The 17,900-nt window shown below is 39.4% G+C and overlaps 1 protein-coding gene across 1 annotated transcript in view; it reads right to left on the minus strand.

Moving 5' to 3' along the window:
- Nucleotides 1-16,257, minus strand: part of LOC139724047 (sodium- and chloride-dependent GABA transporter 1-like) — a 39,513-nt gene extending 23,256 nt beyond the window's left edge. Inside the window, exon 1 of the mRNA XM_071635245.1 lies at nt 15,515-16,257. Within this exon, the coding sequence (XP_071491346.1) occupies nt 15,515-15,734 (220 nt within the window). The 5' untranslated portion in view covers nt 15,735-16,257. The remainder of the gene's footprint in view (nt 1-15,514) is intronic.
- Nucleotides 16,258-17,900: the final 1,643 nt, after the last annotated feature.

A 17,900-nucleotide genomic window follows, 5' to 3' on the forward strand; every position in this document is an offset into this window, starting at 1 on the left:
TTTTGAGAGTGACTGGATGACTAGTCTCGTATGGAGGCTCTTAACTTTTTTTAGAGCTGGACAACATCCCAAAATATGTTGTTTGCTTGAAAGCAGAGAAAATTTTCCTTCATCTACTTCAATTTAAAAAAATTCTATGATTCGATTGATTTTTCATGATTCATGGAATATGCTGCATTTAACACAGGTTTATATGGGAGCCCGGAAAAGGAGCGTGAGGCCTATACTGTGAGACTGGTAGGCAGTGGGCATGAGAGTCGTCTGCTAGAATGCGATGTTCTCGCCAGCAAACGGCGTGCAGAGTGTACGGGAAGGTTCCCGGGGTTACTGCCATGGTACCTGCTAGCTTAAATTCGGAAATATTCTTTAAGGGGTAAGTCAGACCACTAGTAAACAAGTGTAGTCCTATTTCTAAGGTAGCCCTTGCCCTCAACTCTTACCATAGAACTAAAATTGAATCCATTGCCGACCCAAAGTTAGATTTCAGCCCCAAATCAGATTCTAACCCCAAATTTAACCCTAACATTAGCTTTTAGTTTTAAAACCCTTACCCTATTCAAACCCAAACCCAAACCCTAACCCAACTCTAACCATAGTCCTAAGGTTGAATCCATTGCCGACCCAAAGTTAGATTTCAGCCCCAAATCAGATTCTAACCCCAAATTTAACCCTAGCTGTTAAAACCCTAACCCTAAAACCCTATTAACCCTAACCCTAACCTAACCCTAACCCTAACTAACCCTAACCCTAACTAACCCTAACTAGCCCTAACTAGCCCTAACTAGCCCTAACCCAAACCCTAACCCTAACCTAACCCTAACCCTAATCCAAACCATAAAGCCCTAAATGCCAACCCAAAGTAAGATTTCAGCCCAAAATCAGATTCTAACCCCAAATTTAACCCTAGCTGCCTAGTAATATGAACAAGGCTCAAATTTAACCCAGTCTAAGCTAGTGTAGAACTATAACGTTAGTCTAAAGTTAGACCGAGTATGGTAACTTACGCCCTAGCCCTCACCCTGCCTAGCTTCCCCTCGTCCTAACTGTGGGCCTATAAATATATCCTTAAGTTTACTTGTACACCTCAAAACTAGCACCCAGTGACAGTGTAACTGTATTATTTTCACTTTTACTGTGAAAATGGAGAGCTATGTGTGTAAAAACTGTGATGGACGTGCTTGGTCCCATGCAGACAGTGGTTTTTTGTGTTGGAAGTTTCCTTGCTGTACGAATTCATGTTCACCCACCAGCCATGTGCCATTTATTCACCACTCATGGTCTACACATTCACTCCATTGCATTTCATTCTAACAACGAACTCAGCGTCATTCTCTCAGAAAAATGTAGCAGGACTATCAGTTTTCAAAGTGTCATAGTCATTTACTGACATTTAATGAATAATATATCTGTGTTGCAGGTTGTCATACACAATATTCTGGTCCTGGATCTGAGGGAGCCAGCAGGTTTGTTCATGAACGTTTTTATACAACAGTGTTTGTTTGTTTGTTTGTTTGTTTCTTTCTTTCTTTCTTTCTTTCTTTCTTTGTTGTTGTTTTTTGAGGGGGGGTGTTTTATGGCGACAAGCAAGAAGATTTGGATATGCGGAAGAGTGGAGCAAACATTATTCCAAACAGTTAGAAATTAAGATGGACAAGAGTGCGGGTGATGATCCAGTGGTATGCTGGCTTACAGGCCGAGTCAATAAGGCTGTGACCATGTAAATGTGTTGGAATAATAATACTGGAGAACAGTGAATAAAGAACACTTGCATTCTGACTCCAGATCAAAGCAGTCAAGCATCTCACTAACCCCACAAAACATAAAATGTATAAACCTGTACTCATGCTCTCTGTTGTTGCCCTTATGTAGGGCCATTCTGTAGGCATGTCCTGGAACCCCCCCCCCCCACATTTCCCATCCTATCTTATTCTATCCTTCATATTCTAACCTCTGTGAACTCTAATCCCTACCTTATATCGAGTTTTACAGTGATATATATTTTAAAAGTACATCATAGTATATTTATGGCCTGGTGGTGGGCTCAAATGCTCCATGGAACAGTGAAATTGAACTTCCCTTTCTTGCTCATTGAACTTAAATATTTACCTTGATATAATATGAATAATCATTTTGATATTTTGGGAGGTTTTCAGGGTATCCAGCATTTAAACCTTCAAATTGGACTGAATGAATGTCATTGAATTATTGTCTATTTGGGCCCTACATCCAATTTCACCGAACCCAAGGTATAATGCCAGCAAGGGTGCATTGATTGGATTTCAGTACATGGTGCATTGTAGCTTGATGGGGTCCACTCTGCTGAAAACAAGCATGAAATGTAGAAAGTTTTATATCGTTGTAGTCGGAATTAATATCTCTACAAGATGAAAGCGTTCAAAAAGTGTTTGGAAGCACTTGACTGCTCTATAGGCCTCACGCTCCTAATTCAACTCGCGCATTGCCTACCGGGAAGGCAGTACAAAGATGAGGTAATGTTATTTTTTACCAAAAAAATCATTAAAAATCAGTCAAGTAGAAAATTGCCACTTTTGGTAGTGTTTGACATTGCTTGAGGACAGGAGCTTCTGCAGGTTATAAAGAAGTTGAATGAATCAGGGTTTTTGTATTTTTAATGATTTTTTTATTGATGTATGAGGTAATTTGCTATTTTTATCATTTTTGAGAGTGACTGGATGACTAGTCTCGTATGGAGGCTCTTAACTTTTTTTAGAGCTGGACAACATCCCAAAATATGTTGTTTGCTTGAAAGCAGAGAAAATTTTCCTTCATCTACTTCAATTTAAAAAAATTCTATGATTCGATTGATTTTTCATGATTCATGGAATATGCTGCATTTAACACAGGTTTATATGGGAGCCCGGAAAAGGAGCGTGAGGCCTATACTCAGAACACGACGAACTGTGCAGATTCCCTCTAGGGCTGAGAAAAGAGAACTCAAGATGAGGACGTTTTCTCGAGAAAACCGTGACCCAGTAAACTGTTACTGAGGTGAAAGTTCAAGTTTACTGTAAACCCATACCTCGGCAGACAGCGAGTATAAATTGCTGCTGAAAGTCGCAGTCCTATTTGTACCCTGTACTTGATAGTTGTGTCTGAGATGAAAGAACATCCCCATTCGTAGTTCTGCCATCGCTGAGAACACACACGTACCTATTTTATTTTACCCCATCTTGATCCACCAATGACCATGCTCGTATATAGGCCTATTATATTACCCATGTTACCCATACTGATATGTTAAAAAGGGGGCAACCTTCAAAAGAACAAGCCTTCGGCAAAATAGTTGCAAGTCACTGAATACGCAATTGTGGCAAGTTAAACTGGATGCAATTTGCGTTGTAATCGAAGGTTCAGATTCATTAAAAACACTTGATAAACGTAGTGACAGAGCAAAAACCAAATATATGTATATATATATATATATATATATATATATATATATATTGGGGGGGGGGGGGTGTTTCCTTGCTCTTTTGACTGCAATCCTGGTTACCTGCGTGATGATTGCGAATCTCTGATAATTACAAGCTCTGGATCTGAGGTAAGTTGCACAACTTACTATACTTGTAATACACATGTTGTGAAATCGCGTTAGGATTGGTCATCGGAGAATCTTGAGGAAATACCATTTACACCTGGAAGCTTACTGCCTAGACTATACCTCTGCCTCAAGTTTGAAATAGGAGCATTAAAAGTCCATCTGCGTCACTTTTACGTGATGCACGATCTGGCCAAATGCCAAACAACCCGCGCGGTCTGAATTCTCGAAGGAAAGGTATTCCGTTCTTGCCAACACAAACACTGCAGTGAAGACGCGGCAACCACTTTCCTTTTTTTCCTCTCTATTTCTTTCCACTTATTCCATGGCTGGAATGCTTCAAAGACATCTCTAATAAAGCTATAAACACGAATTACTCTTTGAGTAAGACGGCAATATTCGAGATAATAATAGTAGTTTAGCGGCAGTTGAATGTCAAGTTATTGATAAATCACAATCCCAAACTAGAAATGTCGCTTTGGCGACTGATGGTATGCCCAGAGCTCCGCTATATATCGCATTGTTCTCCCAATATAGCATAGGTCTACAGTATTGACAATGCGAGACGAGTTTCACCGTATGATTGGCAAGATGTTGAAATGACATGTTGGAAAGATTGATGGTAAAACCCCATGGTATAATGTGCTGTGGTTGTTCCTCCGTGAACCAAGTTTCATTCGACCTTTGACCCTTGACCTTTGACCTCATAGCCTACAACTTTCTTCAAATAATCACACGTCGGGGTAATATACACACCAATATTCATGGCAATTCTGTCAGTCATTTAACCAGACAAGAAAAACAGTGAAATTCCAAGCATTTCCACTTGACCTTCGACCCCATGTCCAAAAATTTCTCCTACAGATCATTTTGCGGTAATTTAAGTATCAACTTAAGTGTATACATTGAATCATTTTGTAAGGTATGAATATATAGTGTAATTTCAGCATTAATTAGTGTCATTTTTGCATTTGAGCCTTAAATTTGACCTTTGAACTATTATCCATGACCCAAACTTTCCAAAGATATTCATTGTCAGGCAATACATAGGCAATGCATGTGAATGTATTGCCTTAAAGCTTCATGAAGATACTAAATAATAGTGAAACGTTATTATTTTCAATCGATCTTTGAACTTTCATTCCAGCGCCCACTACTTTCCCTCTAGAATTTTTATTTGGTTATATTTACAGGTATACAATAAGTTTCACGGAGATAAATTGCTCATACATTCCTATTTGACTCCTTTCAGCCGAAGTTCAATGACCTTTCCCCTTGCCCTTTGTCCTGCATCTTTCATTTTTCTTACCTATATTATTGATTACGATAACTTTTGGCAAATTTTCTTTTGTCGGATAATCAAGAAATTCTTTGACTGTCAGTTTGTTGTTGTTATTCACTAGAATTAAATGGAGCACTCTATAAATTTGATACTGCCAGCTATGGCATTGCCGAAAGGATGAGAATGGGAATATACATTTCTCAAGCATAAAGTTTGTAAGCTTCATTGTGAGAGCGAAAAAATAAAAAAACAATTACAGAGACATCATTCTTACCCATCCAAACAGAGATGGTTATCAGTATTTACATCATCGAAAAGAGGAGTACACATTAAACAACAACAAAAAAAAAAACAACAACAACAACTATCAGTACGTTCATACACAATAGCCAAACACGATTCTTCAGAAGAGGAAGATGTATTTCAGCAGCCGGCAAAGTCGAGGAGTCTTGATATCCGAGGTACGCGGTATAGATTGCAGTTAGGGAGGGGTGGAAAGAGGAAGGGGCAGTGATGTCGCTCGTGTCATAATTACAAAACTCTTCGAGGGAGATCGATCGTGGTGCTTGGTACATCTTTTCATGAAAAGAACTACGTACAGGAACGTCGATATATTGCAGCAAAAGTCGAGAAAGAAGGACTCACATAGTCCTACAGTTCAGGAAATCTCGGGCGTATTGACCTTTCACCCTGCATTTCGGAATGGTGAGAAAACAAGCTGGCTGGCATTTGTTACATGTCGAATGCAATTTCGTCAAAAGTTTGGGTAAGGAAAAAGAAAAATGGAAAATATACTTGCGGCAACCCATTAACACTGATACAAAAACACCGGTAGCTTTTGTCCTGTTCCGAAATCGTTAACTATATGCTTAATAAAATCTATATTGTTTGAACGGGTCCTCGTGCTAAAATCGGTGTTATCATGTAATTCTTGGCACGTTTTTTTTTTTCATACAACCGCTTCATCCTGCATGCTGATTATAATTTGTACGTATATCATTGTATCCATTTCTTTTTACTTAGCATCTTCCGTCATGCAGACCAATGTCATACTGACCTGCACAGTTACCTTTCTTATTGGAATCGGACATGGTGCTATCCTTATAAATACAATTGAGGGATGTCGTAACATGAACAAAAATGTAGTTGTGACTAGTGAGATACATTTAAGTGGTAAATAAGAGTATAATACATATCCATATCAGCATCACTATAGGGCCTAACCAATCAGCGGCGCATCCAATGGCACAAAATATTACCTGCTTGTATCACTAGTATTCCACTGTTACAGTTTGCTAGGCCTGTTACATTATTATGCATTATATTTTGGATTTTAAAAAAAAATATATATATAGTGATTGCTTAAAAGAGCTGCACGTGAGGTATATTCAGGTATGTCAGAATTTTGGCATGTTTGACACTCCACTCTATTTGCAAAATGACGTCACATTATTTAGAATAAACTATTTGTGAAATGATGTCACAAGCAATTGTGACATCACAAAGCGATTCCGACATCGCGCACTGCTTCGCACCGTCACTTTGTGAAATGTGTCTAACAAAGTAATCGTGACATCACAAAGCAATTTTGACATCGTGCGCTGCTCCGTACGGCCAGTGTAGGATCCCTCCACAACATCGTATCCACCACATCATGACTTCTTGCGTCACATTTTCCCCTTCCTGTGTTTGAATTTTTGACCAGAATATTAAACAAATATATCATGCCTAAATTTTTCGAGTTTCTGGTTAAAACTATGGGCTTCGGTGCCTGTACTATTCACTTCGGTCTGCGTAGCCCTTAGTGAATTGTACTATTTTGGATTCACCTCTGCCCATAGTTTTAACCAGAAACTCTCAATGCAAAACATTTTGTATAATATCAATACAGAACATAATTGTATTTCTGTCTACGTCGACTGCTATACCTCAACTGTTACAAGTATTCGAAGCAGCAGTATAATCCAATTATAACCTTTACTATCGCACGACTACGCAACTATTACTTTTATCGTTTAATCGCAAGTTATGAAATCGATTTTGAATGGTATGTTCTTAATTATAGCGAGGAAGATAGGAACAGCAATCAGACTCACAAAATACATGCATGAGACTGAAAGGAGACTATACAATGGAACAGAAAGTAAGTCACGATCGTCAATCGTGCTTGGGGAACCCGAGAATCGTTTGGCACTTTCTGCTCTGGAATAAGGAACATGGGGACTCGGTTGTTGTTGGTTTTTTTTAATCACTTATTGAGCTCCTTGGTGTCATATTATTAACCATTATATGTCGTATTGCACATCCTCGATAAATTTCAGCATCACTGAAGGGTTACTGGGTGTCAACGCTGAATCGAAAAGAAATGCTTGCACGCATTTTGCTGCTCAGTTAGGTGTGATGTTTAACGCCTTGGTGAAGAGTCTGGTTCCCTTTCACTGACAAATGATTAAATTTCAAGATATGACAGGCAATACATGCAATGTCAAAATGTCTTCTAAAACGGAGTCAAAGTGGACATGTTCATGTGCAAACAACACTTGGTAAGTATATAAGGATGCTTTGAAAATGGTTCTTGGAGCTCCTGAAATTGAGATCAGTTTGAATTATACATTTTTTTTTCAAAAGTGTAGGCATACGTAATGGTGATAAAGGAAAGAAAATACAGATCGGGTTGTGGAAAACAAAACAAAACAAAACAATTAAATCGTAACTTGGGGCTCCAGAGAGAAAATCCTCCAGGACATAATATATTGAGCTCAGGGTTCCCGCATTTTCAGTTACAGACCATCAATGCTTTCATCGTATAGAGTTTGTTATGAGACTTGTATATGACAAACGATAATGTCATTTGAACCTTCGCTTATTCCTTGATGGCCAGTCTAGTTGTAAACATTCTACAATTTTTTTAGGCCAGTTCTCATCCCCAAACAAAATGCTGTGAAGCTATTTGTTATGTATGAGAATATAATAGTCATTTCAAAAATTCTCGACATGGGGAAGGTTGTAGTGCTGTATTCACACATCAGATCTCCGCTCATTTCTGAATTCTTTCGTTATACAAACGTCAACTCAATTTAAAATTAAATCTCAACACACGCAAGCGCATGCAGACAATCCAAGTGCACCGAATACTAGTACACCAAATCAAAACCTGAGTAAGAAAAGTAGTCATTATTAAGCTCGTTTTCATGCCTCCACACATTGCCTTTTTACCTGCAATAATCATACTTTTTTTTTCTTTGAAGGAGAAAAGGAAATATCAGTGACATGGAGACATTAAAACCAAGGAAAGAAAGATGGACTCCCCTTATGGGCTCAAAAATCTGCGAATTTAGTCGGTCTTGTTACATAATAACTGCCTTATCTGTTACATTACTGCAAGTTTTTTCTAGATTTTCGCGCGAAAGGACGAAGTTGATAACAAACATGGAATATATGCGATTCATTACCCATTTGTTAAACAGTGTAAAGTACCAACAAAATAAAAAGTATATGAAAAATATAACCCTAGTATACTTTTCAAATTGTCGTGTTAAAATACACACAAATGCACTCAAAGATACAACCAGGAGTAGGTGTACTAATCATTTTTATCCTGGGTTTTTCTCCTCTTCCATTTCCACCCCTCCCCCCTCCTCCTCATATCATCATGACGCAAATACCCTTTTCCGGGTACTTTACTTTACTGCATACTAATTGGTAACGATGTTATATTGCCAAAATCTTTGTGTAATATTTTCTACTGGTAACTCTGTATTAATTCTCCTAAAGGTCAACGTTTGGTAACACGATCGAGTATAATAGGCGTACTTGCTTATAAAATGCTACCAAATCCCTGGCTGCGCTTTCCACACTTTCAAATACTTATAGTATCACGTGTCAAATTTCGAATTTATTTGCTTTAAAGTTTCTTATCATGTCGGCGCTGCGTGAATACGTGGCTACTGCGGCTGTGTCATCACTTATGTGCTTTCAGTGTCAGTATACTTTGACTGTCAACTTTATAAAGAGCATTGCTACTTTGCACAGACGAAGAAGAAACATGTATAAAGATCCAAATTCAAAACTTTGAACTGTAATAGTCGCGATGGGCTTCTCCCCTTTATTTTGTCGTATTATTTTGTCGTATCACCCTGTAGACGAATCCCCATCCCCCCTTTTTTTTTTTTCTCTCTCTCCTTCGTCTTTTCCTCCGGACATTTTTCTTTCTTTCTTCCTTTCTTTCTTTCTCTCTGTCAGGCGATCTCCATCTCAAACGACGCGTTTCGGACAAGGTAAGGTCATGCACCCTTTCACCGGAGTTCTGAATGAAATGGGATCAAGTGATCAAGCTCCGGCGGTTGGGGTATTCAAGGTTTTAGCGCACCCCAACGAATTCCTCCTCCGTAGGTCCATGCTCCTCCTCAGTTAGGAGTCCGTGCATGCACATGGTCTTCTAGCTCTTCACAATGAAATTTATCACTACACGCAGTATATTTAGCTACCATGTGGTTCACACCAACGGCGTAGCCAGGATTTCATCTTAGGGGGGGCGGTTAGTCTGCGAGGGAGCGAAGCGACCGAGCCCGAGCGAGCGTAGCGAGCGAGGGGGGGAGGGTGTGGGAGGGGGGTGTCCCCCCTCCCACGGTAAGAACTTTTTGCATTTTGATGTTGTAAATGGTGCAATTTGATGCATGTTTTTGCGCGTTTTATCGACATGAAACAGTCCCACTTGTTTAAGGTAGCAGTTTATTTTGATGTCGATTATTATTGAACAATAATTGCCTATAAAATGGTATCATTTAAATACACTTCTTGTATCAATTCTTTTCACTGAATCATGAACGCGACTGAACCCGAGCGAGCGGAGCGAGCGAGGGGGAGGGGAGGGTGTGGGAGGGGGTGTCCCCCCTCCCACGGTAAGAACTTTTTGCATTTTGATGTTGTAAATGGTTCAATTTGATGCATGTTTTTGCATGTTTTAACGAGTTGAAACAGTCCCACTTGTTTGAGGTTGCAGTATATCTTGATGTAGATTATCATTGAACAATTTGCCTGTAATATGGCATGATTTAAATACACTTCTTGTATTAATTTTTTCATGAATATCATGAACGCGACTGAACCCGAGCGAGCGGAGCGAGCGAGGGGGAGGGGAGGGTGTGGGAGTGGGGTGTCCCCCCTCCCACGGTAAGAACTTTTTGCATTTTGATGTTGTAAATGGTGCAATTTGATGCATGTTTTTGCGCGTTTTATCGACGTGAAACAGTCCCACTTGTTTAAGGTGGCAGTTTATTTTGATGTCGATTATTATTGAACAATTTGCCTGTAAAATTGTATAATTTGAATACACTTCTTGTATCAATTCTTTTCACTGAATCATGAACGCGACTGAACCCGAGCGAGCGGAGCGAGCGAGGGGGAGGGGAGGGTGTGGGAGGGGGGTGTCCCCCCTCCCACGGTGAGAACTTTTTGCATTTTGATGTTGCAAATAGTGCAATTTGATGCTTGTTTTTGCGCGTTTTATCGACGTGAAACAGTCCCACTTGTTTAAGGTAGCAGTATATTTTAGTGTAGATTATTATTGAACAATTTGCCTATAAAATGGTATCATTTAAATACACTTCTAGTATCAATTCTTTTCACTGAATATCATGAACGCGACTGAACGCGAGCGAACGGAGCGAACGAAGGGGGAGGGGAGGGTGTGGGAGGGGGTGTCCCCCCTCCCACGGTAAGAACTTTTTGCATTTTGATGTTGTAAATGGTTCAATTTGATGCATGTTTTTGCATGTTTTAACGAGTTGAAACAGTCCCACTTGTTTAAGGTTGCCGTATATCTTGATGTAGATTATCATTGAACAATTTGCCTGTAATATGGCATGATTTAAATACACTTCTTGTATTAATTTTTTCACTGAATATCATGAACGCGACTGAACCCGAGCGAACGGAGCGAGCGCGGGGGAGGGGAGATGTGGGAGGGGGGTGTCCCCCTTCCCACGGTAAGAACTTTTTGCATTTTGATGTTGCAAATGGTGCAGTTTGATGCATGTTTTTGCGCGTTTTATCGACGTGAAACAGTCCCACTTGTTTAAGGTAGCAGTATATTTTGGTGTAGATTATTATTGAACAATTTGCCTATAAAATGGTATTATTTAAATACACTTCTAGTATTAATTCTTTTCACTGAATATCATGAACGCGACTGAACCCGAGCGAGCGGAGCGAGCGAAGGGGGAGGGGAGGGTGTGGGAGGGGGTGTCCCCCCTCCCACGGTAAGAACTTTTTGCATTTTGATGTTGCAAATGGTGCAATTTGATGCATGTTTTTGCGTGTTTTAACGAGTTGAAACAGTCCCACTTGTTTAAGGTTGCAGTATATCTTGATGTAGATTATCATTGAACAATTAGCCTGTAATATGGAATGATTTAAATACACTTCTTGTATCAATTTTTTTCTCTGAATATCATGAACGCGACTGAACCCGAACGAGCGGAGCGAGCGAGGGGGGAGGGGAAGGTGTGGGAGAACTTTTTGCATTTTGATGTTGCAAATGGTGCAATTTGATGCATGTTTTTGCGTGTTTTAACGAGTTGAAACAGTCCCACTTGTTTAAGGTTGCAGTATATTTTAGTGTAGATTATTATTGAACAATATGCCTATAAAATGGTATCATTTAAATAATCTTCTTGTATTAATTCTTACACTGAATATCATGAACGCTGTCTGTTCAGCAATCAAACAGAAAAAGCATGCACACGAGGGTGTAGATGATAGGGGCATATCCCCTCCCACACGAACGTGATTTTGCGTTTTCAGACCTGAAATTCAGCGATCTGGTGCAAATTTTTGGTGCAAATTTTTGGTGCAATACTTTTTCATCGAAGTGTTAAAATCACGGAATTTAGCTCTTATTCCGAATGTGCACCATCTGTGTGTATGTATAAAGTCTAGTGAGGTAGAGCTTAGGGGAAGGGGGATTTCCCCTCCCGCTCGCGGAGCTTTTGCGTTTTTAGAATTGAAATAAAGCGATCTGGGTATAGCCACAGTCTACTTCTATGCATGGCGGAAGGGGGGGGGGGGAGGGGCGGGCGAGCAGGGAGAAGGCGTGGGCGAGTGTTATCTCCACCCTTCCCTTCCGATGGAGCTTTTGCCTTTTTGAGGTTGAAATTGAGATATCTCGTATACGCATATTTGATGGAATCAACATTTGGGAAATCACAAAAAAAAAAAACCAACTGATGGGGAGGGGGGGGGGGGGACTGAGGGAGGAAAGGGTCGATTAAAAGGGGAAACTCCCCTTATACATGAGGGAACCTTGAGTTTTCGGAATATAAGTGATAAGTCTTGTGCACTCAGAATTATTCATAATTTTTGTGCAAATCTAAAAAGTGTACTAAGCTAGGGAAAGAGGCACAGAGGGGGAGGGTTTGGGAGGGGGTTTCCCCCTCCCAAGCACGAGAGATTTTGCATATTTTGAATTGAAATTCAACGATCTGGTGCACAATTTGAGTGAAATATTCAAAAAAATATCTTATTTGATGAAAGGTTGCAAAGGAGACCCGCTTCATGTGCATGCATACAGTATACACGCATTTTTTTTTTCCGCCTCCCAAATCCCCGGTCCAAATCTTAGGGGGGGCGACCGCCCCCATCGCCCCCCCCTGGCTACGCCAGTGGTTCACACGAATACAATGCTAAATCCAATGGTTTTTAACTTTTAAACAATCTGCTTCGTATCGTCACTTTTCATTTCTATTTCTATATAATGCATTAAAGTATTTGCCTTCACTTGTCAATTCTAAAGGCGATCAAAAATGATTTCTTTCGAGGGGAATGACATACAAGGTGTGTGCGTGGTCTTTTGAGCTTGGTGCGTACGTCTTGCTATGACTGAAGTTTTATATCATCCCGTATGATATATCAAAGGAGAAGGAAGGAGGTCTCATTCTCGGTGTGGTTTGATTCGCAGGAAACAAAAAAAAAAAATAATAATAAAAAAATAAGAAGATGTGTGCACAATTTCAATCATCCTACATGATGCACCAAAGTTAGACAACCACTGCATCTATACAAAATGAAATGTGAGATACCGCAATGAAGTAATCAAATCGAAGGAAATCAAAACATGCAAATGCATAAGAAACGGGTATTCAATTTATAAGCTGCCACCTTGGTTCTATTTGTGCCTTGTGAATAGTGTTTCCCTTTAATGTCGTCCTGATTATATTATACGCTCCTCAGTTTCCTTGCGAGGATTGGTATTCAGGGAGTTTCCTGGGTGGCTCAATTTTCACGTACTGGCCGCGTCCTTTCATAGCATGTTAAATCTTATACTGAGGAGTCCCAAATGATTTCCTGTTTCTATACCCTTAACTAAATTGTCACAATAAACCAGTCTATCTAGAAAGCTAATTGTATAAGGGTAGCTAGGTTAATTATCTTGGTAGAACATTACATACTTCTATTAGAGTTAATTGTATATCGTCTGTTCTTCCTCCTTCCCCCATATGTCATTGATTGCTGTAGATTGACATGTACATGTATCAAATGATTGGTATCAAGTTTAGCTTTAGAGTGTCATCTTTGTTATGGCCATCGATTGCCAACAGTACTTTGTTGTCATGTTTAAAAAAAGTGATAGAGTCTCTTGTTTCTGTAACAGGAGGACATTGGATGTTCATTATACTTCTAAATAAATGATAAAGTATTCATTTATAAGTACGCGAAAGTTAAATTTGATCTCTTATGCCAACAATATATTATCATAAAACACAACTCCAGGGGCTGCTACTCAAAAGGTTATTATCGCAGGTCATATAATACTGACAACTGTCCATTGACCACCTGACCCATAGTATATTTCAGGTAAACATTGTAGTAAGTCTATTCTAGTTAGAGGAGCACAACAGGGCGGGAGAGCAGGTAAGAGTCTTGTGATATGATTAGTTTATGCGATATTTATGTACGCTGTTTCAAGAAAACGTTGGAAACTATCAAATTCCACATATTTCCTAGCAAAGATCCGATCTGATGAAACCCTACCGTTCTGTTTTTTTGACTGTTCTCTGTCCATTGAAGTCGTAATAAATAGTTGGTATAAAATTGCACTTTAAATAAGTTCCTGCTTAACGTTCCTGCTATCCAGTGACAGTGTCTGCCCCCTCGCCTATGGATCCTCCTCCTTCGTTCTCCGTTCTTTCGCCTCTGTGCCCACCCTTGCGACGGAAAGGTCACGGGAGGGTAGCCGTATCAAGTTATGCGAGCATTCTCGGCTCACACGAAGAGACTCTACCATCATAGCGAATGCGTGTAGCCAAATGGGATCTACTTTCTGGGTTGCACGTGCACACGTTTTACGTCCCCATTTCATTGACAAAGAATTCTTTACTACATACTACACCCACAGGCACACACATAGCCCATCCAGCTTCTTGGTAATGTTGGAATATTATATAGGCTACTTAAAAAAAAACTAACAAAACGCAAACAAAAGAAAACCCGGATCACTGTTGCGTTCGACTTGTTTTGGAATATTAAACTCCAAGAAAATTAAGCCTCTCCATCACTTTCCAAGATTTCATAGGATTCTACGTTACGATCTGACAGGGGAAAAATATATCACAAAAACCGAGAGCAACGTAAATCATTTGAAAGAACCTGGCATATGGCACGAGAGAATCCAGGGAAGTGCATTACTGCCTTCGGTCGTATAAGCGTTCAAGTTGTTCAGCGCTAGCTCCGGTGAAAACCATGGGCACAGCAAAACCTACAACTCGCATGTAGCAAGGCTACAACGCGATAGTCGGTCTGGATTTTATCAACGAAAAACTGATCAAGTCTAAATGTTATTTTATTTTTATTTTTTCTTTTTAATTGGGTAAGATTGTCAGGATGCGTGAACAATACTCATTACTGGAGTAAATATTAGTCTGTCACGTACACTGTACATACAGTAGCATAATGGTCCTTATAATTCTATGGCTAATTTCAACAAAATGAAAGTGTAAATAATGTATTATTTACTATTAATGATAGAGTCTACATGGCAATGCTAGTCCTACCGCATGGGCGTGGGCGCGGGCTAAATTTATCCGAGTGTAACTGTGTAAAGTGTACAAAAATATAGAATCTAACGTTAGATCTACTAACTCAACTGTTAGATCTCTGTTAGACTATAGAGGTCTTATTTTAGGGTGACGGTAACTGGCGTGGATTTTGTTCAGGAACTGAAAACATTCTGTTGTGTAGAAATGAAATGAGCCTCCTGACACAGTTGAAGTATTTGTGTGTGTGTGTGTGTGTGTGTGTGTGTGTGCGTGACTGGTTTGGTTACTCACTGAACATCCTCATTGTGAGTGCTAGAACAGCTTTTCACTATTTCTAACGTTAGAGACCATCTTATCTATTCTTTCCCGAATGATGCTAGTTTAAGTTAGTGGTAAAAGTTAAAAAAAAAAAAAAAAAACAAACAAACAAAAAAACCGGACAGGACCATCGGCTGGCGTCCATTATCGCGCTGCGAATAAAGTTGGGCCTTTTGGGGCAGTCCAGGGTTGCACAATCGGGTCTCCCCAGCATGTGATTTTTACTACCAGTACTCGATAAGAGTTGTCTATTGGTCTACTAACTCACTGTGTTACTGCTAGTGGATGTCAGCATGATTTACTATTCAATAATTTACCCACCTCCACCATTTTTGTGAACCAGGTAAGGAAATCTCCACACATTTCCAAGACCAACAGCGTATCCGATGCACGCCATGATGAAGTCCATCTTATTTCCCCAACCAGTTCTTTCAACAACCTCATTCTCGGTCTTCTCTGCTTCATTTTTCTTCGCTCCGACTCCGTTTTCTAAGGTATTGATCTCCATGTTGAGTCCATCGACATTGTCTTTAGCTGCCATGGCGATGCAGACGATCTAACACTCTGCTATGGCGTGAACCCAGTAGAGTAGAAGAAGCACTTCTTCACCTTCCCAGCCAAGTCGGATCAAGACGATTTAGGGCCTACGTCCAAATTCAATAAATCACAAAAACGATGGGCTCTTTCAAGAGCTGATGTAAAACTGCAGAAACTCTTCCGTCGGTGTGACTTGCGGTGGATTACCGGGTACGGAGTGGCTGGAAAGTATCGTTCGCGTTAGAGACCTAACCTTAAATTATCCGTTAAAGAGGAGATAAAATGTTGTTAAGCCTTTGGATTTTGATTGACATCCAGGCTCTGACGACCTTGTATAAGCAATGTTATTACTTCATGCATCCACTGGGTAAACGTACTGTACGTTGGTCTTCCACCGAACTCCCTGAAGTGCAGACCTAAATTGATTTGTTCGATGACTGCTCAAGCATTAAAACAATGAATTAGAAGAAGAGCTCTATATATGCTAGATCCTGCAGTTTACTAGTAGTCGGATCCACCAATAATGAGTCCTGTGTACACACTACGTACAGTACAGTACGTACGTCGGACGTATGTGCGCCATATGCGATCGAGATCGAGAGATTCGCCAATCAGATTCTTTGCGTCTTGAGAATGGCCGGTCGGTATTGTAGGTACCTCCCCCCCCCCCCCCCCCACACACACACACACAGCTATTAACACACACATAGGGACACACACGGATATGCGTACAAACGCACCACACATACACGCATAATACTGTACAACAAAGCCAATCTGATTATCCTTATGAAATCAATCAAGTACTAGTACTCTTGGAGCTCAATAATTCACACATAATTATCGCGTCAAAGCACGAGTAGAAATCAAAAGGTTTTATAGGTACATATTGATTGAACATTCTGAAAAGGGTTCACTGGGAAATTAAAATGCATTTAAGGAAGGCATATGGATGTATATGAAACGAAAGGGTCACTCTAGGAAATCAACAGAATGATGAATGAAATATTAATAAAGGATGAATGAATGAATGAATGAATGAATGAATGAATGAATGATTCCCCCTCCCCCCCCCCCCCCCCAATGTCATACTCAGTTGTCTAGTATCACCGCAATAATGTGTTGCAAGTGCAATTCATGTTTGGGAAGGGAAAGTAGGGACCCGTTACACAGTGGGCCTATTATACCTATATGCAATGCATATTTCTGTTTTCGTCTTTACTTCTTACGCGCTGTATTTGAGGATTTCTTATTATATGAAAATGTGGTCAAACATACTATTAAAGCAACCTTCAGTTTGGACACCTAACTTTCCCTCAGAGACTCTTCCCGTTCTGTGCTACGTTTTGAAAAGTATGACCTATGAGGGCAATTTTACACTCAGCAAAAAAAGAAAGTAAACACTTTTTCGAGGTCCTATTTTTCATGGAAGGTTTTCATAAAAAACAATGTATTATATGCCATATCAAAGGTAATTTAATTGGCCATTAAAATAGTAGGTTGATTAAAAAGAAAACTTTACGCATGAGTGAGCACATTCGTTTTTGTTCTCCAAGGCATAAAATTGAAAATTGCAAAAATTGACATGTTCTCTTTCATTTTCAAATGACCTTCACGATAACATTGACTACAAAAGACCATGGACACAATGAGAGACATGAATAAAATAGGAAAAATAAGTGTTTGTTGTCTTTATCTCTTTATAACCTCTCAGAAAAACAAAGTGGGAAACTAAAAAGGAAAAATCAGAATTTTCTGTCAAGTCAAACTTCAAATGACATAGGGAGTAAAGCATAAAGATGATTAAATGAGCAGAATTTCTTTATTTATTTCTTTTAATCTAGTGATTTAAGAATCCATGTGACAATTGCAAGAACCAAACATTATTTACAATTCCCTAATTTGAAAAAAGCTCAAATTTCTACCATTTTTGTCAATTATTACTTCTTCTCTTATTTCATTTGAATTTAGATTTGACATAAGATGCTTTATTTTCTCATTTTTTTTTTAGCCTTCATTGATCTTTTGAGCTTTAAAGATATCATAGAGATCAAAGGTTTAGTTTTTCAACTTAATTCATGTTTCTTTTTGTGTGAAATTTGTTGTTTGTTCTTATTGTTCTATGGAAGAGCGCATATACGCATGAATGACAACTTGTTCAGTTTTGCAA

This window comes from Diadema antillarum, unplaced genomic scaffold, assembly GCF_040938485.1.
Source record: "Diadema antillarum isolate AM-2024a unplaced genomic scaffold, OU_Dant_1.0 scf00000205, whole genome shotgun sequence".
Classification (NCBI taxonomy): Eukaryota; Metazoa; Echinodermata; class Echinoidea; order Diadematoida; family Diadematidae; genus Diadema; species Diadema antillarum.